Source organism: Petaurus breviceps, unplaced genomic scaffold (assembly GCF_028583685.1).
Source record: "Petaurus breviceps papuanus isolate PSGF00001 unplaced genomic scaffold, PetGlider_PUasm1.0 90977, whole genome shotgun sequence".
In the NCBI taxonomy this organism is placed as follows: domain Eukaryota; kingdom Metazoa; phylum Chordata; class Mammalia; order Diprotodontia; family Petauridae; genus Petaurus; species Petaurus breviceps.
Genome location: NW_027187391.1, coordinates 6,588,463 through 6,616,404, shown reverse-complemented (window position 1 = coordinate 6,616,404; position 27,942 = coordinate 6,588,463). Strand labels below are relative to the sequence as shown.

At 35.0% G+C, this 27,942-nt stretch overlaps 1 protein-coding gene and 1 long non-coding RNA gene across 10 annotated transcripts in view; one reads left to right on the top strand and one right to left on the bottom strand.

The window, feature by feature from the left end:
• Positions 1-27,942, bottom strand: part of NHSL1 (NHS like 1) — a 294,193-nt gene that overhangs the window by 40,115 nt on the left and 226,136 nt on the right. For all 9 annotated transcript variants that reach the window (XM_069077255.1, XM_069077256.1, XM_069077257.1 and 6 more), the window contains one exon: positions 1,404-1,528. In XM_069077255.1, the coding sequence (XP_068933356.1) occupies positions 1,404-1,528 (125 nt within the window). The remainder of the gene's footprint in view (positions 1-1,403; positions 1,529-27,942) is intronic.
• Positions 6,739-15,930, top strand: LOC138153080 (uncharacterized). The gene is made up of 2 exons (XR_011166284.1): positions 6,739-13,923; positions 15,793-15,930. It is a non-coding gene; the product is annotated as an uncharacterized lncRNA (long non-coding RNA).

The following is a 27,942-nucleotide window of genomic DNA, read 5'->3' as shown; positions in this document are numbered from 1 at the left end:
CTGGTTCCACTTCTGATTATCTGAGCTTTGCCATCAAGTTTCCTTCTCCATCATCCTCCATCTTTCAGCTCCTTTTCCTGCATTGTCTTGCCCAATTAGAATATAAATTCCTTGAGGGATGGGACTTCTTTTTGCTTGTATTTGTATTCCCAGCACATAACTTAATGCCTTGCACACAGCAAACAATAAATGTTTGGTGACTTCTTAACAGGACCCTTGTAGCAATTTAATCCACTAGCATGATACTATCAGTGAATGTACAATTATCCTATACTTTCAATATTATGCTCCTCTTTACCATGAGATTGAGTTTATTTGTAAAATATAGGCAGTTTCTCTACAAAGATGCCATTAGTGTCCAGTGGACCATTGATTTGGGGTAGAAACCAAAGGGACTGAATCCCAGTTTTCCAGTCTTGGTAGTGGTGAACACAGTTCTTGGGTACAGTCTACAAATTAAATCATCATATTTTCCTTAATATCTGTACTAGGTTTGTGGTGTATGAAGTCTTAATATATTATACAACCTAATGCGATTGGTTATTATTATATCCAATCCATTTATAAAATATCAAGAGCAAAGAAAATCCTTCAAGCAAAATGACACATCAAAACATAAAACTGGACATTTAACAACAGTATTGAAAAGTAAACAAAAACAAGTTACTAGTAAGCATATTTAACTGGTTTTAATTATTTGGGTGTAAAAAATAGTACATTTCTGATATCAATAGACTCAACCCAAAAACCTTTATATTTATATCTATAGCAAAATCACTTTGGCCATAGCCCCCTTAAAGCCTAAAACTGATTTTAAACTGTGACTAAAACCACAGAAAATTAATCAAACTTTTGTTTGGGTAATTAGTGGATTATTAAATACTATTTTAAACATAAAACATTTTGAATAAGGCAACTTCCCTACAACCCTTCATAATTTAGTCTTCATCCAGCCTTAAAAAGAAACTTTTTTTACTTACCTTATGAGTAAATATGTATGATTACCCCAAGGATATTATCAGAATAGAAACCACAAAGAAAGCAAACCCCAAACTTAAAGCAGTTGGACCACACTGTTACTCTATGCCATAGACTAGTCTAATCTTTATCCTTAATCAGTATGAAGTACATGAACTATTTAGGATCATGAGATTTAAATGTGGAAAGAATGATAGAGAATCATCATTTTGCAAGTTGGAAAAATGAAGGCACACAGATGGGAAATAATTTACTTAGGTAAGATTTAGTAAATTGAAGAAGCAAGGATTTGAACCCACATTGTCTTACTTGAAAATCAGGCCTCTTTTTATTACCTTAGATTGTTTTGTAAATAGTTATAAGTACACAGTCAAATTTAAGATCAGGTAATGTCCTTGAGATATTCACTTAGTTTGTGACTTTACCTTCTGATCACTTTCTTCATCTTCATCTTTATAGGTGTCACAGGCCAAGCTGGATTTAGAGAAAGTTGGGCCCTGAGAGTAGTACTGAGAGCTTCGATAACCATCTCTCCTCAATTTATCACATTCTGTATCAGGTAGAGAGAGAACAGGAAGAAGGGGAAAATATTATTACTAAAAAGTGTCATTTTTGGTTTATTCACATTCTACTTATGTTTTTCTAATGATACTTTCCAAAGAAGAAAAAGATATAATGTTACATCACTTTCAACTTTATTTGAAAGCATAGAACATTTAAATCCAAAATTCTATATAAAACCTTATGCAATTCTCAAGTTCCTGCTATTTCCAATTACCTTGATTTCATGTAAATACCAAATTTAATTTTAATACTATACATATATTCTATCTGCATGGAGAACAAAATGTATAAGTACTTCTGTTGGTTCCACAGGAGAAAGAGATGGCGGACGGGTTGGATTGCAATAGGAATTTGCTTACTGCTTATAATTTCCATGAATCTGGGAACAGGGGAAGAGGTATAATAACATGAGATTTTAGGAATTTCTAAACCTTTTCTATTATTCATGTTGACACACATTTTAAGAATATAAATGGTGGGGGGGAGGTGATTTGGCTATAAGAGCTGTTATATGTTATGAACTATTCTCCTGAATGAGGGACCCTGTGTTGTGAAAACCTCAAGAAGTTTAGTTTTTTTTACTTAAAATGTTTTTTAAAATACAAAAAGACCCTAACAAGTCAAGTTCTTTCGAAATTGTGGGTTAATGTTATAAAATATCCCATTCCATCTAGAAACTACAAACGTCATAGTAGGGATAAGCTCCAAAACAGTGAACCCTTTATACAGCATAAGTTTAAGTTTCTATGTCACAATGCCTGTTTTAAATCATAGTGTTTCAAATGAAATAAAATGCTTGAGTTCAAGATTAAATAGCAGTATAGGTTTATGGCATCTGACCAAATTTTTGACTTATCAGATTTTTAAAATCTTGTAAACTCATCACATTACACAGCCACATATCTTGTTCCAACTCTGGGGTGAAGCCAGGAAAATTTCCTTCTGTCACATTTCAACAGTTCTCTTTGTTTGTAAAAACATGTCTTTGTTCATTAGAAACTAAGTGTATTGTCTGTTAGATGTGACATAAGTAAATAACCCAAAATCATTGTGAATAAACAAAGCCACTTTTTCAAGCATTAAACCAATAGAGATTCATTACCACACAAGACAAAACTCAGAAGGGTGTCTATGCTGCAAGGATCCAAACATAATTATTAACATATTAAAAAGAAATATATTTATATCTCTACACCTTTAACCCACACTCTTTGATGAAAGGCAGTATGGGGAAGTAGAGGGAATACTGGACTTTTAGTCTTTATGCCTGAGTTTAAAGTTGTGGTTCTGACAGCTGCAAGTAAATCTGAGACCAAGTTCATTTTTTCCCATCATATTATGAGGGTATAATACATCTAATAATAAGATTAATATCAGTAAATTTTTCTAAAAGTCCTGATTTTTATTTTTTTTTCCATATTGACATATGGCCTACCTTGTACCCTTTTTGAATGGCAGAGGGTGTTTTAATTACAAATGTGCAAAATTTTTAAATTGTGCAGATTTTAAAAAGCAACACAATTCTGAGATTCTGTTGTGAAAAAATTATAATTACAATTCACTATTTAAATTATAACTATTCCTAAACTTTCCCTAAATTTACTTTTTTCTGTAAACTAATAAAACACAAGATATTTTCCTTTCCTCTTCCATTCTTCATTTTTCAAAAGATCTGTGTAATACATCTTGGTCTACAACCACATTTGGGGTTAATTTTTGTGTTAAATGCCTAGGAGGGACCATAATGGGTCCATCTAGCACAGGGATCTGTTTCAGACAATGGTAAAAAAAAAATTTTACAGTAAAGAGCAGGTCTCCTTGACTTCTGCCAGACTAGAAAATGTGCTCTAATGACCCTTTAATAATACAGTAAGGGAATTATCATTGTTAGATTTCTCTAATCTTTTTTTAAAACAAAATTCATTACTGATCTTTTCAGTTATCCTAAGGTTTCAAACTTAGGAATCTCTAGTGTCAGGCTACAATGGGTTAGAAACAGTTAAGATCTGTTGACCAATGTGACATAAGATCCTATTTCCAATAAAAACAATAAAAACCAAGATAAAACAAGAAAGGGGAGGTGAGCAAAGCTTGGGAATCTAGTAAGCATGGGGATTCAGGGCTCACAATGAATGTAAAAAATGTCTATGAGTCTAGATAACAGGATGATCATAACTAAGATTTTTGCATGTGGGGAAGAGGGAAGGGATGTTCACCTTGTATGTATCACTTGGAAAAGACAATGTAGAATATTGAAAGGTTTCTGTATTTCTGAAAATTTGCCTGATGTGGGTGATGATGAATTTGATAAGAATCTTTGTCAGAATGTCTTGCATATCATATAAAGCAAAGGAATCTCTATATTTAACTTCCCATGAAATGAACTTTTTAACCCTCTCTAGAGAAGAGAAAATTTTGCATCTAAAATCCAAAAGTACCTATCTCTGATGATTACTACCTTTGGATTTGGGAGTCACTTAATGTACTTTGGTCTCAGTTTCTTTGATTATAAAATGAGGAAGCTAGACTAGATGGCCTCTGAGGTCGCTTACAGTTCTAGTATTGTGATTCTATGATAAATATCAGCATTAAGTAATCTCCTTATTTCAAAGGAAGTAAAAATTATGAAAGGAGAAAGTTTCTTCCCTTTGAAGTCTTATTCTGTAAGTAAGGTCTTGGTTGAATTTAAACATATGCCACTTTTTCCATTCTTATCCTTATCCTTCCTACCCTATTTTCAATCTTATAATGTGGGGAAAAAGTATTGCTTTTTGCAAAGTACCATAGCTAAGTCCTACCTCAGTCTTCAAGGTTCAGCTCAAATGCTACATCCACTAGAAAGTTGTTCTTGACTACTTACCATTTTTATAACTCATGATTTAACTTCCCTGAGCCTCAGCTTACTCCAACAGCTAACATGGAGTGATAATCCAAAGTTATTGTGATGAAAGTGTTTAGACAGCCTTAAAGAAATGTGAGTTGTTGTTACTTCAATCACAAGCAATCTCTCCCTTCTCATTTCCTACAGTATTTTGTGTCATTTATGTAGTCTTTATCTATATTGTGCCTTGTATAATATTTACATACACTCATTTTCCCACCTACAAGGATATAAGTTCCTGCCTTTAGGCAGGGAAGCCAATTTATATATCTTGGTAGAGCCTGAAATGCCCTGGACATACAAATCCAATAAATTCTTGCTTGATGGATGAGAGGGTAGGAGAGAAAAAAAGAAAACAATTAGAAGTGACCACAACCAGGTAGGTGAAATCACTAGTTGTGAAAGGGTACTACTATCCTCCCCAATTCAACATATTATAATCACTTTCCATGCTTAGTCAGTATGAGTTTTTTATTTCTTAGCAAATTATTCTTATCTAGTTTCTCACACACTGGATCTCTATCTAGTGTTTGGGCATCAGGACTTTGCTTTTTAATTAAGTAGCACTTAAAATATGCTCAAATACCTATTTTCTAGATAATCTAAGAGAGAGTTAAAAATGGGTGTATTTTCCAGATTAAGGTGTTTTTTTTTAAATGTTCACAGCATATCAATTTTATATTCCCTTGAGAATACAATCAGTAGAAATGCACATACATTACTATCAATTTTGGAACCATCTTTTAAGTCTTCTTCTGTGTGTATTTTTGTGTGTATGTGTTTTTATACTGTCTCAAAAGAAAATATACTTTGTTGGTCAAAAGGTTTGAGTGTGTCCATATGTGTTTTATAAAGTTTGTGGCAGTGCTTCAGTGAGGGAAAAATACTCAAATTTATGGTGAAACAATTTCTGCCTCCTCCCCACTTTGTTTGTTTAGAAACAGGGTCATCCTATCCCACCTGTTGGAAATATAGTGGCCTCTCATAGGCCTGATCCCATTACCGATCCATTTCTGACCTAGGCTGGTTTACCCCCCTTTAGGTAGCTTCGTGGCCCTCTACTCAAGGGGGTTCATAGTAGTAGTGCCAGATTTACTGTGGATATCCAGTGGCCTTTAACCCTATTGCATCTCAGAACTCCTGAGTTCAGGCAATCCACAGCCTCAGCCTTTTCCAGAAGAGTAGGTATGCCAGCTGTGCCCATACTTACATGCATTTCAAAAAAGAAAACTGAATGAGTTATTATAGAAAAAATAACAGTCAAATATTTGTACCATAGGAAAAAAAGAAACTGTAAGAAGACAAGCAGCAGTCAACCAAAAACTGGTGCAGGGTTACTGATTTCTGAATTAGTCTGAAAAAGGGAAGAATTAAAGACAAGAATACTTGGAAATCCTACCTATTATGTTAAAAACTGGAAGGACCAGTTATATAGGGCCTCTTTTCACTTTTCTGTTTGTACTTTTTAGCATCTTGAGCCAATAGGATAGCTATAATGCATTCAGTCCCCTAAGTACAGCTTGGATAATTCCTAAAAGTATAGGATTCTAAGGGGAAAAGAAATGATTCTCTTTGGATGTGTCAGTCACTGACAATACTCGGTCACTCAGAAGTTTTCATTCCTACTTAAGGACATTAAAGATGTGGGAAGAGAGGGGAGAAGCTGCAGTACTAAAATTCTTTTTATGTCAACAGTATTCCTAATATGAGATTGGATAAAGTAAGATTTCCTAAGCTGAACAAAAGACTAAAAACTTACCCACCACTGGCATCATGCTTAGGTCACTTATCTCACTATTTCTCTCCCACTTTTCCCAATTCAAGGGGTTCTCAACTTGGGTTCTATGAACTTGCTTCTTTAACATGTTGATTACTGAATTTTAGTATAATCGATTTCCTTTGTAATCCTATGTATTTTATTTTATGCATTTAAAACATTATTCTGAGAAAGGGTTCATAGGCTTCACCACATTGCCAATAGGTCCATGATATAGCAAATGTTGGAACACTTTCCACATTGGTGTGCACTACAACCTCACCTTTTATTTCACTGTCTCTTCTAAAAATATTTGTCTTTCACTTGTAAAATGTCGTGTGTTTCAATTAACAATCTTGTGAAGCAGGCAATGAAAGGTATTATTATAGCCATTTTACAGATGAAAAAAACAGGCACAGAGGGGTTAAAGAGCTACTAAGTTATTTTTATTAGGGCAGCTAGGTGGCACAGTGGATAGAATGTCAGAACTGGAGTCAGGAAAATTCAAATTCCTGAGTTCAAAATTGCCCTCAGACACTTAGTAGCTGTGTGAACCTAGGCAAGTCACTTAAATCCTCTTTGCCTTGCTTTCCTCATCTGTAAAATGACCTGGTGAAGGAAATGGAAAATAACTCCAGTATCTTTGTCAAGAAAACCCCAAATGGGGTCAGAAAGCATCAGACATGACTGAAAATGACTGAACAAGTTTATACAAGCATTTGTAGCATTTTTATGACTAGTACCTGGGAATCTGGACTTCTTTCCTAGATCACAGTCCCTTAGAATATGAAAAACAACTATCACAGGCTTTCTCTATTTTTAAAAATTTTATTGATGTGTTTTATTTTTATATTGCAAACATTTACAAATTATCCCTACTAGGTGAGAAGTCTCTTGTAACAAAGTAAAACAATTAGGTCAAAGTAATAATATATAAAGACCTCATCTAAAAATACATGTAATATACCACATCTGCAGCACTCTTCTCCACTTCTATGGTTTTATAAAATTAAGAGAAATTCATTTTCAACCTCCTCCCCTCATTGAAAAAAAAGACAAAATGCTCATAAAAAATATGCATAGTCAAGCAAAACAAATTCCTTCAATGGTTGTGTGTGTGTGTGTGTGTGTGTGTGTGTGTGTGTGTGTGTATTCTGTACCCTAAATCGGATATCATGTTTCATCACTGGTCCTCTGGAATCATGAATAGTCATTGCATTGATCATCATTTCTACAGTTTTCAAAGTTGCAATAGGTTTTCACTGTATATGTTTTATCCTAGGAAGATTGCACTAAATCATCAAAAGAGTTAAGAGGAAAACATTTTATAGCCTTCCAGAGAGATCAAGTATTTTACAGGTGAGGTTCTAGTTGAATTTACAAGGTTACATATATATGACAATTATTACAAATTATAAATGCTACATTTTGCCAGAAATACAAGACATATTTTGCAGTAAATTTAGGCCACAAATTTATTAAATGAACAGGAGGCAGAAAATTCCTTCCTCATTAGCTTATTAAATTTGGCATTATTTTTTTGGAGGGAAGAAAGGATGCTTGGAGAAGTAGAGAGAAATGACAGATTTTGTCTTGTCAAGAAATGCACAGTGCATATAAATAGAAATTTAATTTCCAATAAAAAATCCATCAGTACAATAAAATGAATATATTTAAATTGTTGATATGACCTTCAAGAATGAGAAAGAACTGAAATTTAACACAGTGAAATAAAGGTATAGATGTTTAAGTGTTTTTCATTGTTACTTAGATATATGTATTTAATTTCCCCCCCCCAAAAAAAACCCAGCCCAGAAGTCAGTAGGGTAGAGAAATTGTAACAAATATCAAGTCTTCCAACAATATGAATTATTTTTTTTTACTAATGATTTCATTAAATCATTACAAGGAGGAATACTGATAGATTTTCTTATTAATGGTTCAGTCCTATGACTCACATTCTTTTCTATTTCCATTTCCCTTTATCTTTAAAGTTTCCAGATAGTAATATGTAATGTAGTACATGTATATGTGCATAAACATATACTCTCATACAAAACTATAAAAGCTGAAGACTTGTTTAAGGTTATATAATTGTCTCCCAATAAATTTAGATGTTGAAACCATTAAGACCTAGTCATCACCTCAATAAATGGATTTAAGTTATCCAACTAACCTACCACTAAAGTTTTAACTTCATTATTTTGTATTAGGAGATGACCTATGTTTATGTGCCTATATTAGAGGAGAAATAGCTCTGAGAGGCTCTTTGAAGCTGGCAAGGTTTTTAAATATGTGCTAAGCCATAGAAAATATCTGTCATCAGAAATATCTGGCTCATCCCCAGAAGATTGATTACTGAGGATTTCTGATCTGAGTTGGTAGAGGGAAAACCCACATTAATGGAATCAGTGCTTCTTTGATGCATATCAATAGAAAAGGGTAAAGATAAAAATTATGAAGGATTAATGCTTTAAATTCTTGTTTTTATAAGAAATCTGAAGATTACCATCCACTTGTTGGTATAAGTCAAATAAAAGGCTCTTTGTAAAATAAAACAAAGTGACTGAATGAGGCAATGTAAAGAACAAAACAAATGAAAATGCTCTTAGCATTGATACCACCATATAAGGTAAGAAAAAGCCACAAAGAAAAGTGATAATTTGAAAGATGCTAACTTTTGCTTCCTCTGAGTGAAAGGGGGAGATTTTTAAAAAGTCAAAGGGAAAATAAGAATTAATATGCCAAAAATTCTGATGAGGACTTAGAAAGAAGGTTTAAAATAGTAGTATGATCCTTTAAGCATTGACATTAATTAATTTGGATAGAAATAATTTGGATAATTAATAGCCAACAAAGTTTAACTTTTTGAATTGATGTTCAAGCTTTCTAATTGCCAGCCCTAAGAAAAACAGGAAGATGAAATGTGGTACAGAGGAAATCAAAAAAGTCAAGGACCTGGATTCAAATGACTTTGCTGTTTACTGCTGGTAAGATCTTGGGAAAGTCATCTGATTCTTTGGACCTCCACTACCCCAGCTATTAGATCAGGGGACCCCTTCCAATTCTAAATCTATGATTTTATAATCCATGTAATAGGAATTATTAAGAACTGGGAGCAATCAAAACATTATTTAAATTTGGCACTAAAGTGTATGATGTGATTTTTTCCAGTGGATTACAATGACTTTTAAGTTATTAAATTTAATTTTTATTACCTGGCAATAACCAACTGGGAGGAGTAACAAGAAGCCAAAAAGCAAGTAAGGTAGGACCAAGGGAGCCAAGAGCATAGTTCCCAATTCCAACAACTCTATATAAATTATGTATGTACCTAATTATTTAAATGTTTCCTTCACTAGAAATGTGAGCTACTTGAAGACAAGAACTAGTTTTGCCTCTCTTTGTATCTTTAATGCTTAACTTTTTTTATCCATCACATAATGTTACTAATAAATGCTTACTGACCAATAATTTTTAAATGGGTCTTTATTCCAAGGACAAACTTAGCATTAGTCAAAACTACTCACATGCTCCTTTTCAATTCTGGACTTAGGTAACTATTTGCAGAGACTTGTAAGACAAAGATATCCATCAACAAGTTCTATGCACTGACCATTGTACTACAAAGCATAATCTAATCAATAGTAATTTTTCATCCATTGTTTTTTCCTACATGGATATTTAGGCTAAGCTCATTTGAGGGGCTATGATCTTATTTAGGAAGCTCTATAATCTTCTGAGGCTTCAGGGAATGTGTACAATTTCATCAACAAATAGAACATTATAATATATACATATATATTATCATATATTTCTCTTTTGATTGGACTCTCTGCTGGACATTCTCCATGACAGCAACAAACACCTTATACCTCACTAGATCATAGGATCATAGATCTAGAGCTGGGAGTGACTTCAGAAGTGATCTACTACCACTCCTTCATTTTACAGATTGAAAAATGGAAGAACAAGGAGGTTGTGATTTGCATAAGGCCATACAGGTAATATACATCAAGTAACATCTGAAATCAAGCTCCCTGATTCAAACATATTCTTTCCATAGCATCATGCTGAACAATGTTATTTCATCTTACAAAAAATTGCATATGATTTTGATACATGCATTGGGAACATCTTGGGGGAAAGAATATGTATTGTAATTATCTCCTCTATTCACATAATAAAAAAAAAAAAACCTCAGTGTGGCTTTTCAAATTTGAGTGCTAATTTATAGGTTTTTAAATTTCTCTTTCAGTTTTGATAGCATATCCCTGGGCAAAATGGTTTCTAATACTTTTTAAAATTTCTTTTTCATTTGTTATAAATTATTTTTGTGATATTGGCAGTGGCTTTTCTCCTTTTAAAATCAAATTACCCATTTTATCTTTTAAAAAATAACAAATTATCCTAGTTTTAATAACTAATTTAAATGTTTTCTTTGTTTTAAATTTTGAGAAACTTTTCAATGACTTTTAGAATTTTTATTTTGATGTTTAGATGGGTTTTTTGTTGTTTTTTCTAACTATTTTGATTTCATGCCCAACTCACTGATCCTTTTTTGTTGATCAGTGTTTAGACATAAAAATGTTCTCTTCAGAACTGCTTCAACTTTATCCTAAAAGTCTGTATATATTTCTCATTTTCTATATTTTATCTGATAAAATTAACTATTGTTTCTATGATTTGTTCTTTGACCACCAATTCTTTAGGAGTATTTAGGCTTCATTTAAATTTAAACTCTTTTTTCAAAGATGTAATGGAAATGCAAATTTAAAGATCTTCCCTGCCCCTAGGCCCTTTGATAGGCTTAAGAGACTCTGAGAACTTTCCTTGATTTGAAAATATACTCTGCCCCCTAATAGGCTGAATGTGGTCACATGGAACCTGTGGCAGGAGGCTTGGTTTTCAGGAATGCCCACACCTTGATGCTGTGTGATTGGGTAGTGGGTCAAGAGGGTGGTTACATTCTCTGATCCAGGAGAAGGCTATATAATCCCTGATGTGAGGCTTTGCTTTGGGGCTCACTTTGAGAAGTGTTCTGCCACTTGACCAGAAGATACTCTGGGCAGCCATTGAGAGCCCCCCCCCCTTTGAAAATCCAGATGTTGATGCTTCCCTCTCTGGTAACTGTGATTTGGTATGGATGTAATGGTTGGACAGTTTGTAAGCCTGTCTGCTTAATCTGTTTCTCTGTCTTGTAACTTCTGTGTGTATACTCTGAAGTTTGGGGTGCTGACCTTTTTCCCCTGAACTAGGTAAACGATATATGTTTGACTGATTAAAGTAAGCTTGTTAACCCATTTTGAGTTGCTTTCCTTTAGAAAAGCAGATCTAAGAACCTGTGTTGGGAGCCACCCTGGGGATGCTGGGGTGCTTGCTGCTACAAAAGGTCTTTTTTCATTGAGTATAATTTTATTGCATTGTGGAAACTAAAGAACAGGTCACCTCTTTCTATTTTTCTGTGTTTATGAGATGTTTATGAATTACCATAGTTAATTTGTGTAAAGGTGCCAGTAAAAGATGAGAAATATATGTACTCCTTTCTGTTCCCATTGAGTAACTGCCAGAGATCTATCACACGTAACTTTTCTAAAATTCTATTCAGGTAATTAACTTATTAAACTTTTTGTCAAATTAATCTATGTCTCAAAAAGAGATATTTTAGTTCCTAACCATTAATATTCTGCTGTCTATTGTTCCTTATAATTCAATTAAGTTTTCCTCCTTGGAATGCAAAGATAACTGTTAAAATAAAACAATATATGTAAAGCACTTTAAAAATAAAAACTTAGTTATCATTTACGATTACTGAAATTATTTCAATGTTTTGTGTTGACTTTAAACATAATGTAATTATCTCTTTTGCCCTTTTGTCTATTTATACTGTTGCCTTATCTTAGATCATGAATAATATATCCCTTTTATAACCTTAAGCACAATATATTTTAGTCCAGCACCTTAATTTATCTCTCTTTGAAACTTTTATATTTCAAATTTGTTTCTTCTAAATAATATGTTGTTAACTTCTGTTTTTTAATACATTCTGCTGTCCTTCTTTATAGGTGAGTTCATCCCATTCACAGTTATGACTGCTAAATGTGAACTTCCCTTCATCTCATATTTTTGCTTTTCTTCGTTCACTGCTCCATCTTTCCAGAGAAGATGTTTGTGAAAGAAAAGGAATGTGATCAAAATCAGGGATCTGTAGTTGAAATAAGGCAGCTAGGTGGCTTGTAAGATAGAATGCTCGACTTGGAAAATACAAAGATACAAGTTAAAATACCACCTCAGACATTCATTTAGCTATGTGATCCTGCATGAGCTGCTTAAACTCTCATAGCCTAAGTTTCCTCATCTATAAAATGGGGATAATAACAACACATACATTCCAGGATTGTTGTGAGGATCAAAAGAGATAATATATGTAAATGCAATACATGCAAATGCATATAATATGTGTATTGTTCAAAAGTAAACAATACCTGTATATTGTGCATTTACTTTGTGAACCTTAAAGAACTATATAAATGCTAGCTATTGAGTCCACTCCATTGGCCACCCTCTCTTCCCCTTAGCCTGACCCCAAAGGTTCTTATACTTTCTTTTTATTCCTTCCTTTAAGGTTTAACCTTCCAAAGTTCAGTTGTACTTGAGACTTTTACTTTCTCTGACATTCCCCTCCCTCTTAAACCCCTCTTTTCCCTTTCCCCACTTGATTTGTTTTCCTATTGAATTTGATGCATTTCTACAACCTAAGTGTGTATGTTCAACTTCCCTTGGTCTGGTTCATATGAGAATGAGGTTCATGGGATGCTTGCTCCCCATATTCCTTCTATTTTGTTATGTTCCTATACCCCATTTATATGACATAGTAAATCCCTCTCCTTTCTTCCTTATCATATTCCTTTTACCTTCCTTTCTCTCATTAAGAAAGTCTTAAGATGATCAAAACAAAACATAGTTGCCCTCAATTCCTTTGTCTTAATTCCCTATGTGACCCTTTACATGTTTAGTATTCTGAAGCGACATTTATTTCTTTTCCCCCTTTTATAATATAAGTACTTTATCACCATTTAGTCCATTCCAGTTGCTCAAATATATTTATCTTCCTAGGTTTCTTTCACTTCCTGTGTTTACATTTCAGCTTCTACTCAGCTGTGGTATTATCTTCAGGTATGCTTAAATGTTTCCTTTTCCATTAAAGGTCCATTTCCACCACCTTGTACCCATAGGATTATATCCGGCATTGTGTTATTCTTGGTTGTAAGCCTTTTCTTTTGCCTTTTGGTACATTCTGTTCCAAGATTTTCTCTCCTTCATAGTAGTAGCTACCAGACCTCATATGATTGATTTCTTGGTATTTGATCTGCCTTTAAAAAATAAAATAAAATAAAGACTGGTTCCCTTATCTCACCCAGGCTGGAAATGTAGGAGTGATTCATGGATCTTATAGGCACAGGAGTTTTGTTCTCCTACATTTCTCATCTGGGCTAGTTCACTCCTCATTGGGCAACCTGGTTTCTGCCCTCCCACCTTTCCCATCAATTAGCAGAACTTAGTATGGATATGCTATCTACATGATCCACTGCAGTACAGAACTCTCACATTCAAGAGATTCACCAGCCTCATCTTCCCTAATAGTTGGGATAATAGGTATATACTTGATTATGGCTACTCACAGCATTAAAAAAAAAACATTTCTAGGAGTTTTCACTTTTGGATTTCTCTCAGGAGGTAACAGGTAAATTTTTCTATTTTTACTTTTTCTTCTAGTTACAATATATATTGGGCAGTCTTTATTAATTACTCTGAAATATGATACCCAGCTTTGGAGGAGGGAGTGGCATGGATTTGTCTAGGGTATCTGATGATTCTTAATATTTCTCCTTAACTTGCTTTCCAGGTCATTTGATTTTTGATAAGAAGTACCTCATATTTTCTTTTATTTTTTCAATCCTTTGGTGCTATTATAAGATTCCTCATTATCTCAGGGAGTCTGTTTAGGTCATTCTAATTTTCATGGCATCTATTACGTAGGTAATATATTCTATCTTCTATTCTAAACCTTTTCTTTTCCTCCCATTTCTTTCTTTCATAGCTCTTATTTCATTTACAATTTTATTTTTTAACCTTTTGATTAATTTCTTTCACTCTTGTATTCCTTGTAGACAAGTCATTTTTGTTCTCCAAGACTGTTTTTATAGTTGTTTTGGAGTTATTCCCTTCCTCTAGTTTTTTTTTTTTGTTGTTGTTGTTGTTGTTGTTGAGCAATGTTTGGCTTATTTTATTTCTTTAATGCTTGGTATCTACTTCTGTTTAGTCACTGAGCTCCAGACTCAGTTGCTTTTTGTGACTTAATACCTGAGTCAGTCTCTTCATTCTTGGATGAGGTGGTCAAATACTGTGTGGTTCTAGCATCACTTTCGTGAGTTCCTGTCACTGACTTGGTCACTTCTCTTGACATATCTACATTCAAAGTGCAGCATTGCTTCACAGTCCTGGACCAGGGCTTTGAGGTTGTGTCTTTATTATCTCCAATTTATCCTATATACATTTTGTTTGCATGTAGTCTCTGTCACTAGACAGTGAATTCCTTGAAAGTAGGAACTGCTTTTTTGCCTTTTCTTTATAGTTATTCCCAAAGGGCACAGTAACTAGAAAACAGTAAGTGCTTAATAAATGCTTATTCACTCAACTTGTCTCTGACTAGGGTGCTCCTATGATCTTCTCCTTTGGCTGGAGATTGTTCTGTCAGGGTGCTAGGTGGTCTTCTGTTTATCCTGGTATTTCTCCAGTTAGGAGACTGCCATGGATTTCCCTGTTCAGAATTCTGTCAGGCTTCTTGGCAATGTTCATGCGAGTTTCTCTGGCAGGATCCCTCTTCCTCTTAATACAGAATCCCCCCCACCCCTTATGCCAGAAGTCAAGTTCTATTAGTGCCTTTAAAACCATATGCCTTTACAATTTGTATTGAACACACATCTCTTTTTTTCTTAATAAAAGAATATTTACCTAATTATATTACTACATATGCCCTACTGGTATTATTTATTCAGTGCTTATTGACTATACCATTATCTGCAAGCCTAGAAAAACAATATTAAATGTTAATTTGCTAAACAGTCTGCATCTACATATATACAAGAATGTGGTGTGGTACCTCTCCTTTAAAAAAATGAATTAGCTAATGAGTTATTTTAATATTTTTGCAAATAGCATCTAGTTTTGTTCACTAATTCAATGATTTCTTGTTTTCAATTTTGTTATTCTCTTCTTTGATTTTTAAATTTTCTGCCTTAATCCCCTATTTTGATACTTAATTTTTTATTTGTTGGGTTTCTAGTTATTTTACTTAGATGTTTTAATTCATTGATTTGTTTTTTTCTCTTTTGTTCATAAACGTGTTAAAAGATATAAACTTTCCTCTATGGACTGCTTTGGCTTCATCCCAAAATTTTTAGTTTGCTGTCATAATAATAACAATGATGATAATAGTAATAGTAATAGCTAGCAATTAGTTCTTTAAGGTTTTCAAAATGCTTTACAAATATTATCTCATTTCATCCTCACAACAATCCTGATAGGTGCTATTGTTTTCCTTGTTTTCCAGATAAGGAATCTAAAGAAGATAAAAGTTAAGTGGTTCACCCAGAGCTGAACTCAGTTCTTTCTGACTCCAAGTCCAGTGCCCTATCCTTTGAGCCACCTGCTTCATTATCTTTAATAAAATTATTTATTTTTATAATCTGTTCTTTGACTCACCAATTCTAAGGGATTAAATAATTAGTTTCTAATTATTATTTTATGCCACCTCTCCAAAATGGAAATTTTTATATAAACTTTTGTAACCCAACTTTTCTCTCTGACAAAAGCATAAAATTAACCTTAGTTCATAGGTTGAACTAGATGTGAAAGGGATGGCTAATGAGGAAAGCAAAGGAATAATTCCTATAAAGAATGACTTTTATGAAGAAATAAGTGTTATTCCAGAAACTGAATCTCAGATTATCTTGGCCACACTACTATATGCATTACAAGAAGGAATCATTCCACAAAACTAATTATTGGCTAGAAGCTAGGTATAGCGAACTAAAATGTAGCCTAATACTGAACAGACAGGAAAAATGTGCAATGATTACCAGCCTATTTGGTAAAACCCAATAGAGACAGCTAATTTTCCATCATAAACCTCTGCTGAAGCAATCATTAGCTTGTGAAATTATTTTTAACACAGGATTTGCCAGATATTATTATTTCTGATAACAGATTTAAATTAATCACAGATGGGCTTAAGAAATTTGTAGACAAGATTAAGCCATCATTATTAGATCTCATCTGCCTCAAGCAAATGACTAGGCTGAAAGAATGTTACAGACAACTAAAGATGTCTTGAAACCTGTTGAAAGAATGTGGCCAACAAAACTTCTAGGTTTTTATTGTTTAACATATAATTATGTATTCTTTATTGGTAAAGTCAATATCTTAAGATATCCATCAAGATTTATCTCAGGATACATAAGACAAATAGGAATGAGTCTAGATGCTGTTATATCTATATTTACTTACCACATTACAAAGGTTAATATTTTGTTATGACCAAAGGATCTAGAAATGAGCCAATGGTATCTAAGTTGGGAAAAAAAGATATCATGTGTGTTACCAAGCATCACTGTTTAATATTAGTGGTAGTAAAAGGGAGCCAGCCTTTGCTCCTTAGGGTCGCAATCTGCAGCAATAAAGAACTATTATTCTCCAACTATTTACCATGACAGTACCAAGGAGGGTGAGTTGTTTAAAATACTCTACCAGGGATTTTTGTCTTATATCCAATTCATGTTAATTCAAAGAGAAACTGATAAAATATAAAATTAAAATTGTATTGTATCATGGTTAATTTCCAACAGTTCTGTGCTCAGATGTTCTTAGTGAAACTGCATCAACAGATAAAACTCTATTAGTTAGTAAAGACAGGGTACAGAGTATGGATGAGAGCAATGAGAGAGTATGACAAGGAAAAGATAGTGAGGGGATTGAGACATACCACCTTTATGCTAGAGTTGTTTTTTTTTTTTGGCCATAGGGGAAACATGGACAAACAGCGAGCAGAAAGCTGAATTCACATATCTAAAAATTATCTCAGCAAAAAATTTAGATCACAATATTTCATACTGTGATCAGAGTAAAAAGTTAAGCAGAGTATGGGAAAGGTGTGGAGTACCTTGAGGCTGTGAACTGTACTAATTGAAATAGTCAGGTGGATTGTCAACTTAGAAATAAACCTGATGATCCACATGTTAATTCTAATTGAGAGACAAGCTAGGGGGAGAAATGTGGGTCAGCTCTAATGCTTAGCTAGCTCTATAACTATGTACAAGATATTTAAACCCTCTCAGCCTATGTCCTCATCTGTAAAATGGGGATAATACTTATGTTACATAACTCAGGCTCCTAGTTGAAGAATATCTGTAAGCCTTAAAATGCTATGAGAGTAAGAGTTGTTATTAGTGATTCTTCATTATGCCTATAATCATAAATCATCATCCTTTTCTTATTTCCAAGGGCCAATACCTTTCTCTCTGATTCTAAATAATGAAATGAATATCAACAAAAAGGATGTGAAAAATGTGATTTTAATAAACTTATTGCCCCTAACTGTTAGCTATTAGAGAGACTGTAAAATTAGTACCAAAACAATCACCTCCCCGAAAATCTAAAATGCATACAAAATGGTATATTGACTAAAAGTTCTCTTTTTTCACAGTATGCCTACCAGACATCAGATAGCATAGGAAGACCTAAACTCATTCAGCTACACAGAAAGCCAGCTTTTAAACAAATGAACTTAAGAGCACATGAAGAATTAAATCCAGTTTAAATTTTGGCACAGAGGTTTCTGGTATCCTTTATTAACCTGAGGGAAGTTAACAGCTTGTAAATTGCAACTGAGGCACCCCAGCAATGTGCAGTCAAATTGGAAGATATCACATTACACCTCTATATTAAAAAGCCCCTATCCTCTGCTGTAATGGAGTATCACCTAGGTTACTCAATACCAAACAGCTTGAAAAGATTCTAAAATAACAGCAGACTTCACTTGCATCAAGTTTGATAACGAACCTTATCCACAGTACATTCAGTGTACCATTTTTACTCTATAGGAAATAAAATATAGGGGGCCTTCTCAAGTTACTATAACAAGAATTCCCACTGATTTGCAGAAACAGCAGACTGGCTACAACCACACACACAAAAAAATAAAAAACAAACAAAACCCTTTTTGTTCCATACAATTCAGAGGGCTTTGTTGGTACTGTGTCCATCTAAATGACTACCTTCAGTTTTCCATCTTTTGTCTGTCTTTAGCCACTCAAAAAAGGGAAGCATTATTTCACTTTACTTGACCAAAAATGTAAATTTTTTACTTGTTAACTTTTTCTTTACTATGGCACCAATTTCTCTTTTGATTTTAAACTGTCCACTACTATAATGAAAGTTTGCTTTTAATCAGAGACATTATTCATTTATTAGATATTTTGAGCTTCAAAATGAGAAGCAAATTTACATCCTGACTATTAATTTAATATAAAAGTAATCCAAAATCCTCTTAGTCCTTTTAAAATGTCCCATTCAAATTCCAGGTCTGTGGTTAGTTTGCGTTACTACTACTAAGAAAATATTTTAAGTTGATCTCTACCTTCACCTTAGTCTTTTCCCTATTCTACCATTAGCTTTATTACTTGATGTATCCAACTTTTAAAAGTATCAAAAATAAAACATTAATGTTCAATAATGACATAAATGGAATTTATTCAGAAGCATTTATTAAACCCAAAGTTACATCATCATAATAGGAGGAAAAACATACCCAGTAGCAGCACCAGTCTTTTCAGGAATTTAAATAAAATAAAAACAAAACATCTGAGAAATAGTAATGCCTTCCTCAACACCTAGTATATATTCAACCATGTATCACAACACTTTGACTTATCATTTCAACTTTATCCTAGAATAAACATTCCTACCTAAACTTTCCAAAGGATACCATTCTAAACAACCAAGATTTTTCTGAAAAAAATTTTTTCTGAATCCTAGGATGCCAGACAAATTTGAAAAGTAAAGTATATCTTATGTGTGATTAATTCCACTCACACTACTTACCCATCTCAATAGCACACATATCAGGCTGCATACATGCAGGGTAGCAATCATCATTTTAGAAGTGAAAAGAAACTCCAACATCATCCAATTTACACTCTCTCTCTCTCCATATATATATAATATATAAACACACACACACACATATATATATATATATATATATATATATATATATATATATATAATGATGAGAAAACTGAAGATAAATGACTAAAATTTCTCTGTTTGGTTTTTAAAGCCCTTCACAATCTGGTTCCAACCTATTAATTGCCTCCTTTCACATACTCTATCTTCCAACCCTCTCTGTGTCTTTGTGTCTTTGCACAAGCTGTCCTCCCATGCCTAGAATGTCTTTTTTCTTCATCTCTGCCTCTTGGAATCAACTTCTTTCAACTGACAGATTGAGTGCTACTTTTTCTATATTAAGCCTTTCCTGATCTCCCTCACCTGCTATAACCCCTCCCCCCATTTCCTAATTACCTTGCATATATTAGATAGAAATTCATTATAGGGGACGATTTCATTCTTTGTATTTGTATCTTCAGAACCTAGAACTGTGCCTGGCACATAGAAGGCACTTAATAAATACTTGCTTATTCACTGACTGACACAGATTTTGCACTTACTTGTATATGTATATATTTCTTGCTATAGACTGTAGGTTCCTTGAGGAACCTCTACCACTCTGGGTTTTTTTTTTGTTTGTTTGTTTGTTTATCTACTGTGCCTGGAACATAGCAGGTTCTTAACAAATGCTTGTTTCTTAGCTGACTTAGAGTCTTACAGACAGAATGGTAGAGCCAGGACTAGAATCAATATTGCCAAAGAGTAGAGTTATTAATTTTATAATATGCCTAGCAATTTGCCACACAGAATAACGGTAATTCTGGCACTTAAGAAACTGAGAGATTTCCTCTCTTATTTAGTAGCTGCTTTCTTACAGTCATTCATTATTGAGTTAGCAGGTGGGAAAAGAATCATAGGCTCTTGGATATAAATGATCAGTTTTATAACCTTTTTAAAAATTATACTACATTTTTTCCATTACTGTCTTTATGTGAAGATCTCTGACAATGTCATCAGTCTTAAGAGCTCCCAGTGGGGGAATACCCATGTAGATCACAACTCCTCTATGAGTTATTAAGTGAGTCTTAAGGAGCCACTTGAGATACTAACATGTCTGGTTGAGGGTCACACAGCTGATAGAGTGGGGATTTGAACCCCAGGCTCTCCAACTAACTCTAACACTCAATGCTCTTTGACACACTGTTTAGCTTTTATTTATACTGAAACAATTTTTAAAACAACTATATTAGCACTAAATAATTTAAGGCAACTTTAAATGTTCATTAATCTAAAGGAATTACTTATGTAATTTCTCTTCATCTTCTGGCAACTGTGCACAAGGTCTGAATCCTACCTATAAGTGTTAAAGCATTCACGTTTAAATATTTCCATAACTTCATATTTCACTTGCCCCTTTCATAACCCGAGAATTCCTTCAAGCCTGCTCAGGCACTAATGACCTGACTGGTTCCCTCAGACAAGAAATGCACTTGGTGGCATAAAAATGAAGCAATGATTATAGATATTAATCAAATTGTGACACATGGGAAATGTCAAATGCTTCTATCTTCATTTGTCTCAAGCTTTTTTGAATTTTAATGGAGAGGAGGATGGGTGGTGATAAAATATTACAAGGCACTGGGGAGTTACCAACTTTTTTTCTTCTCTTCAAATGGAGTAATTACTATTTCAGAAGTTTCACTGGCTGAAGAATAAATGCTATTAAAGGAAACAACAGTTTGCCCTATGTCCTTAGCCCCAGTCTCCCCCCACCCCCAAGAACATCGATCTCTCAAAATTTTGAAAGAAAAGGGCATCCTGAAACTCCATCACAGGGATGTCTCTACCCCAGTCACTGGCTCACAAACTCACACTGGCTCTATAACCTCAAAACTAACTGATTAATTCATGAAAGAAATTGTGCATTTCAACAAATTTATGAAGAAATATCAAAGCATAGATTTATCAGTCAATAGGCATTTATTAAATGCTTATTATGTGCCAGAAATTGTGCTAAGTGCTGAAATACAAAGAAAGGCAAAAAAACACATCTCTATCCTCAAGCAGACTATATTCTAACAAGGATACAGGAAAACAACATAGAGATAAATACATCCACGAAAATGCACACACATACATATGTATATGTACGTATATGTATATATACATACATATATATGTATAGTACATGAAAGATAACTTTAAAGAGAAGACAGTAGCAGCAGGGGATATATGGGAAGACCTACTACCAGAAGATGGGATTTGAGGATACCAGGGAAGTTAAGAGGCAAAAGTGAAGGACAGTACTCCAGGCATGGGGGGAAACCAGCATAATGACACAGATATGAGTAATAGATCATTGTGTGTGCAGAGCAATAAGTTGGTACAGCTGAATCGTAGAATGAGTAAAGAGTAGTAAAGTATAAGATTGGAAAGGTAAGTAAGGAACAGGTTATGAAGGGCTTTAAATGCCAGAGGATTTAAATTCAATCACAGAGGTAATCAGAGGAAACTTATTGAGTAGCAAGTGACATGATCAGATCTGAACTTTGAGAAAATTTCTTTGACAGGTGAATGGAGGACATATTAGAACGAAGGCAGACAAGTCATAAGAGCAATTAGTAAGCTCCTGAGAGAGATGAAGACCTAGACTAGGCAGTGGCTATAGGAATGAAGAGGAGGGGATGTATGTGAAAGATGCTGTGGATTCAGAAACGACAAGATTTTAATGTAGACTGAATATGTGAGATGAACAGGAGTGAGGAGTTGAGTATGAAACTGAAGTTGCAAGCCTGGGTGATTGGGAGGATCCCAGCATCCTTAACAGTAATAGGAAAGTTCAGAAGAGAGGAAGATAAGGGACCTGGCGTGCATTAAAGCTTATAAAGAACATCACAATTTCGTGCGCCCCCACTTTAGTTCAAGGGCTAGTTTTGTAATTATGTTCTCTTAGTATTTTTCCCCAAGAGGCCAGACTTGAGTAAAGGGGAACGCAGAATGAGGTAGTAGGGACTGCTGTCTGCTGTGCCTTGGCAAGTGGGGGTGCAAGGAAGCAAGTTTCAAAGGAAGGGTTTTTTTCCTGGGGGTTGCTGGGTTGGCTGCTGGTTCTCCTGGTTGGGACCTTGCTGCTTTTCTAAGGAAACAGAAGAGGAAGAGTCCTGTAACTTCATGACCGTATGATACTGCTCAGCAATGCAGGCAGCTTTATTCCGAAGGTCCGGTTTTACTAGCATCATGTGATTTTGTAGCTCAGCTAGGGTCTGATCCTGTTTGATCAGGATGTCATCGCAGAAGGTCAGGGCCTGACGGAGTTTTCCTGGTCCAGTCCTATGACAACAGGCCCTCCCAGCTGACTGGAGGGACTCCCCAAGTTTCTGTAGTTTGGTCGTTAGCAGACTGATGTTCTTTTGCCCCTCCTCTAACTTCTTGTCCACATCTATGGTGAATGGTTTGGCTGAAGGAGGTGGATCTAATATTCTCTGATATTTGCGCAGTTCTTCAGTGGTAGAAGCCAGGTCTGCCTTGCATTGTTCCAGTCTGGCTTTAGTCTCCTAAAGCTGCTTGTTAGAAACAGAGGAAGCCACTTGCTCAGATCTGCACAAGGACTGCTCAGGATCCAACTGCAGGCCTGTCCCCAGGGGTGCACACTGCTTCTTAGCCTCTTGCAGGGCTTCCTCCAACTCTTTAATTTTTTTTTCTGCTCCTAGAGCTCTTCTTGGTAATGACTTTGCAGGGACTCCTTCAGGATCTTTAATTTATCCTCATACATTTCCTCCAACAACTCTTTCTGACTATCTAAGTGTTCATTGCACCACTGCTCCTGTTGCTGCATCTGCTCCATCATCTCAGTACAAATTTCGTCATGGAGCTGCATCTCCAGTTTCAACTTCTCCTGCCGCTCTTGTAGCAGAAGCTCCTTCATGGCTTCCACCACTTGTAGTAGCTCCTCTTTGTCATACATGGAGAATTTATGCCTATGCAACATATTTGAGATGTTGTAAAGGCAGTTGGTGAGATGAGGTTGGCTCTTAGGAAAAAGATTAGCTCTGTATCTGAAGATCTGGAAATCATCTGAATAGAGACAAGAACTGAACCCAAGGGAGCTGATGGGATCACTAAATGAGCTAGGACAGAGGGAGAAAAAAGATTACCCAGGCCAGAGCTTTGAGAGGTAACAATGGTTAGGGAACACATTCTGAATAAAGATCCAGAAAAGGAGACTGAGGAGTAATCAGACAGGTAGGAAAATCAAGAGAGAGAAAGTGTTATGAAAATCTATACAGGAGAGAATATCGAAAAAGAGATGTTGATCAATAGCATCAAAGGATTCAGAGGTCAGGAAGGAGGGAGAGGTGAGCAAAAGATAATTAAATCTGATTGGCAAATTAAGAGATCATTAGTAATGGCACCATTTAGAGAGGGCCATTTCAGTTAAATAATTAAGTTGGAAGAGAGTTTAGAATCCGTGAGAGGAGAGAAGTGGAGGCATTGCATAATAAAATGACTTTCTCAAAGAGTTTAGCCAATAAGCAGAAGAGAAATACCTCAAAATAACCAGTGAGGATGGGCAGGTCAAGTGAGACTTTTTTTAAGGATTAGAGGAGATGTGCATAATAAATCAAATAAAAGGCTGTAGGGGGATATGGTGGGGGCAGGGTTGGGTGTAGCTATTAACTATATACCACACAACTGAAGGGACCCTACCACCTAGGCTACAGTAGCTTTATAACTATTATCTACCTTGTAATGGTAAGAAAAAAAGTTCAATAATACAACTAAACAACAAATAAGGAACACATGTCACTATTTCTTAATGGATAGATGCAGTTAGAGTTAGGAAATCAAGCTCATAAATTAGAGTTATATATTAACTCCCAGTTATACAAGGGTTTTTAATAACTCCCAGTTGTGCTCAGGGATTTGGTGATAAAAGCTACTTTCTACTTAAAAGGTAAGACCGAATGAGATAATATATGTAAATTGTTTAACCCAATACCTGCCACATAGCAAGTGCTTATAGGCTTATTTCCTCCTTCCCCTCCTTAAAGGGTAAACCTCAAATTATTTTTTTCCATTACAGACTAGTACTACTCTATAGCAATGGTTCAATGTTAGAATGGGGGGTTGGGGGGGGGAGACAAATCACACACTATTAAGACATCAATATTATTTCAATAGTCAATAAATAGTCAAAAAACAGTTATTAAGTGCCTGCTATGTATGTGGTAGGCACTGAGTTAAGCACTGGGGATACAAATTTGTTATTCAGTCATTCAGACAGCTCTTTATGACCCCATATGGAGCAAAGATACTGGAGTGATTTGCTATTTTCTTCTCCAATGGATTAGGCAAACAGAGGTCAAGTGACTTGCCTGGGGTTACACAGGTAGTGAGTCTCTAAGGAAAAATGTGAACTCTCATCTTCCAGACTCCAGGCCTAGTGCTCTATCCACTGCAGCACCTTGCTGCCTCTACAATGTACAAATTCCCAGCCCTCCAAAAAAAACCCCACAGTCCCTGCCCTCAAGGAGCTTACAAACTAAAGGAAGAAGTCAATACACAAAAGAAAGCTGAAGGGGAGTAGGGAGTGAGAGTAGATGTACTTATATAGGAGGCATGCTAGAGAAGGCAAAGAAGTTCAAAATTAGTGCATCCAGGTAAGAAATTAGATGTCTGACTTTGAAGTCATCAAACTGAATTATTGCCTTCATATAAGTTTAGAGAATTCTAGATTAATATAGTGAAAATGCAAATAAAACATACAAACTTTAAAATGATGACCAGTTGGATTTTATTTGATGATCTAAAGGGAATATACTCAAGTTTCTCTAGAAACAAGAATCTTGGGCTAATGCAATAAAACCATTAGGAAAAGAAAATAGGAGCGATAATGGATATAGTCATGAAGACCTGAGATTCAATTCCCATGTCTAGAATATACCAACTTTTGTAGAGGGAGTTTTCCTCATAGGAAATTCCCTGCACCAATGAAATCATAGACCCACTTTATTTTTAAAGATAATAATAAAGAAGAAAATGTATATGTATTAAATTTAAAAGAGGGTGATTTAAAAATCCACTGACACAAGGGGCGACCAGGTGGCTCAGCGAGTAAGAGCACCGGCTCCAGTCTCGGGATGACCTGGATTAAATCCGGGCTCAGATACTCCACACCCAGAAATAACTGGCCGTGTAACCTTGAGCAAGTTACTTAACCCCGATTGCTTTAAAAAAAAAAAAAACATTAAAAAAATCCACTGACACAAGTACAAATGTATGCTAAACTTTAATTTTACTAAGTTTCAAATCCTTTTAATGACCCGTTTTCCCCTGAAACAGAATTTCATTGAGAGGGTGGGGGCAGTAGACGTCTGGGAACTCCTCCGAGACCCTTCCTTGGAGGAAGTCACCCAAAGAATTCACTTCATCATTTCCCATCCAACTGCTGCTCTCCCAGATTTTATGATCTCCAGAAATTCATCATTCTACAAGATGAATTCAACTCTGTAACTTCTGCCTCGCTAGACCACTTCCTGCCACGACTCCAGGGCTTCATCTTGCCTCTGTGCTAGGTCACCAGTCCCATGGTCATTACCTCTCTCCATCAGACGATGATTCCCTTGAGGACGGGGACTTTTATGCCCTTCTTTGTATTCCCAGTGCTACACGGGGTGTCTGCCACATAGTAGGCATTTAATAAATATTCCTTGACTCAACTCTTTTGTAACAACAACATTCTTCTGATGGAGTTGTATAGCCAAGATTTGAGGAACACCACACATTGCAAAGATTTAAAGAGGAGGTTCACCTTCAATTTAATTCAATGGAAAAACAAATAGTGGGTGGAGCAGTCTAACATACAGGGTGTTCCAAAAGGCTTAGTGCAGTTATTTAAGCTGTTAGAGCTTCAAAGGGTTCTAAGCCTTTTGGGACACACTGTATTATAAATGAAGAACTACAGAAGAGAACCAGGGTAAAGGATGTCATCACAGAATGTCTAGGATCAGGAAAAAAAGAGGTAAGTTAGCCATGCAGCAGGAGGAAGGAATGATGCTGGAAGGATGGGCTATTTGTTCCACTGTTCTCCATGCAGTCAGGAGGTTTAGTTCATGTTACAGAGCATTTTTATGAGAAGACATGCAGAAGCCACTCAGGTTGGGCAGGCATGGAGGGGTTACAATCTATATTGTTAAAAAAAAAAAAAGAATATCTACATTGATGAGACTGTAGCTCTGAACAAACAAAATTTAAGTCCTAAAGCCTCATACTTTGATATGATCGATATAAATAATAATAAATACATTATTAGTATACACATTTATCACAGAGTTCTATTTAATGTTAAAATTGCAGCATGAAGGTTACCCTGGGTCAGGTCAGGAGTGCATAAGCTCTGGAAGGTCCCACAAGCTGAAAAGCCTTGAGTTAGAGTCTAGGTTTCACCTGAGCTTTGTTGGGAGAGATTCATCATCAAAGAGTTAGCCACAAGGTGAAGATTTATTTTTTGGCCCTAACAGCAACGCATGGAGCCAGTCTATAAAGGCATGGACAAATTTGGGATCTCCATCAGTGAAGAATGAAATCACAGTGTTAATGGGCCCCTGAACTGCTGGTAATAATAGATAGTTAAATTATTTTAATAAGTCAACACCACCCTTTCACATTACCTATTTCTAGTTTTTTAAAATAAGCTGACTTACTAATTCTGCCAAAAAAATCATTTAAGATTTTACTATAGTATTGCCAAAATTGACAACAGATGCACTATGAACTAATTTCAAACAGTAAAATATTCTTATAACATCCTTATGAGCTTTACAGGTTGTAGAAAACTCACTTCTTGACATCCATATAAACTTGAATTTGACCCTTTTGCTTTTTGCATCTTTTTAATAAAACTGAAAATGAATGTCAAGAGACTAAGCTTCTTAGAGAAGGATTATTCAGCATTATAGCTAACCCCAATTTAGCTCATATCCATAATGATCAAGCCATAGTTATAAAAAGGGCAAAATACTACAGACTACCTATTTGGAAGTTCTCTCACTAGGCCAATTAAATGCTTTATAGCTAATGGGATCTGTCTTCACTGAGGTTCATATTACAGCATTTACCAGATGTCTTCAACAAGATGAATCAAGTATCTAAATATCATGTTTCTCAAATCATCTAAAGAGCTTGCATCGAACAGTATGAGTAGCAGTTTTGTGTTCTTTATGTACATTGCTAACAGGCCCAAGGCACTTGATTTAAGAACATCATCACCAATTTCCTATTCATTCTCTAGTGACTATATCCAGCAATACATATAAACTCATGACATAAAAGTAGCAAAAATTTAAACCTCTGAATGCTGAAGTAAAAATACAAGAATAATACTATATACTGGTAGATAAATTAACCTGATAACATCAGCAGCATCAAATACACAAACAGCTCTATGTTTGGGAATGACAACAGTAATTCCTATCTGCTAATGGAGAAGGGTCCACTAATCAGTATAGCCCAGTGAAATACTCATCTGATGGCAGCCACT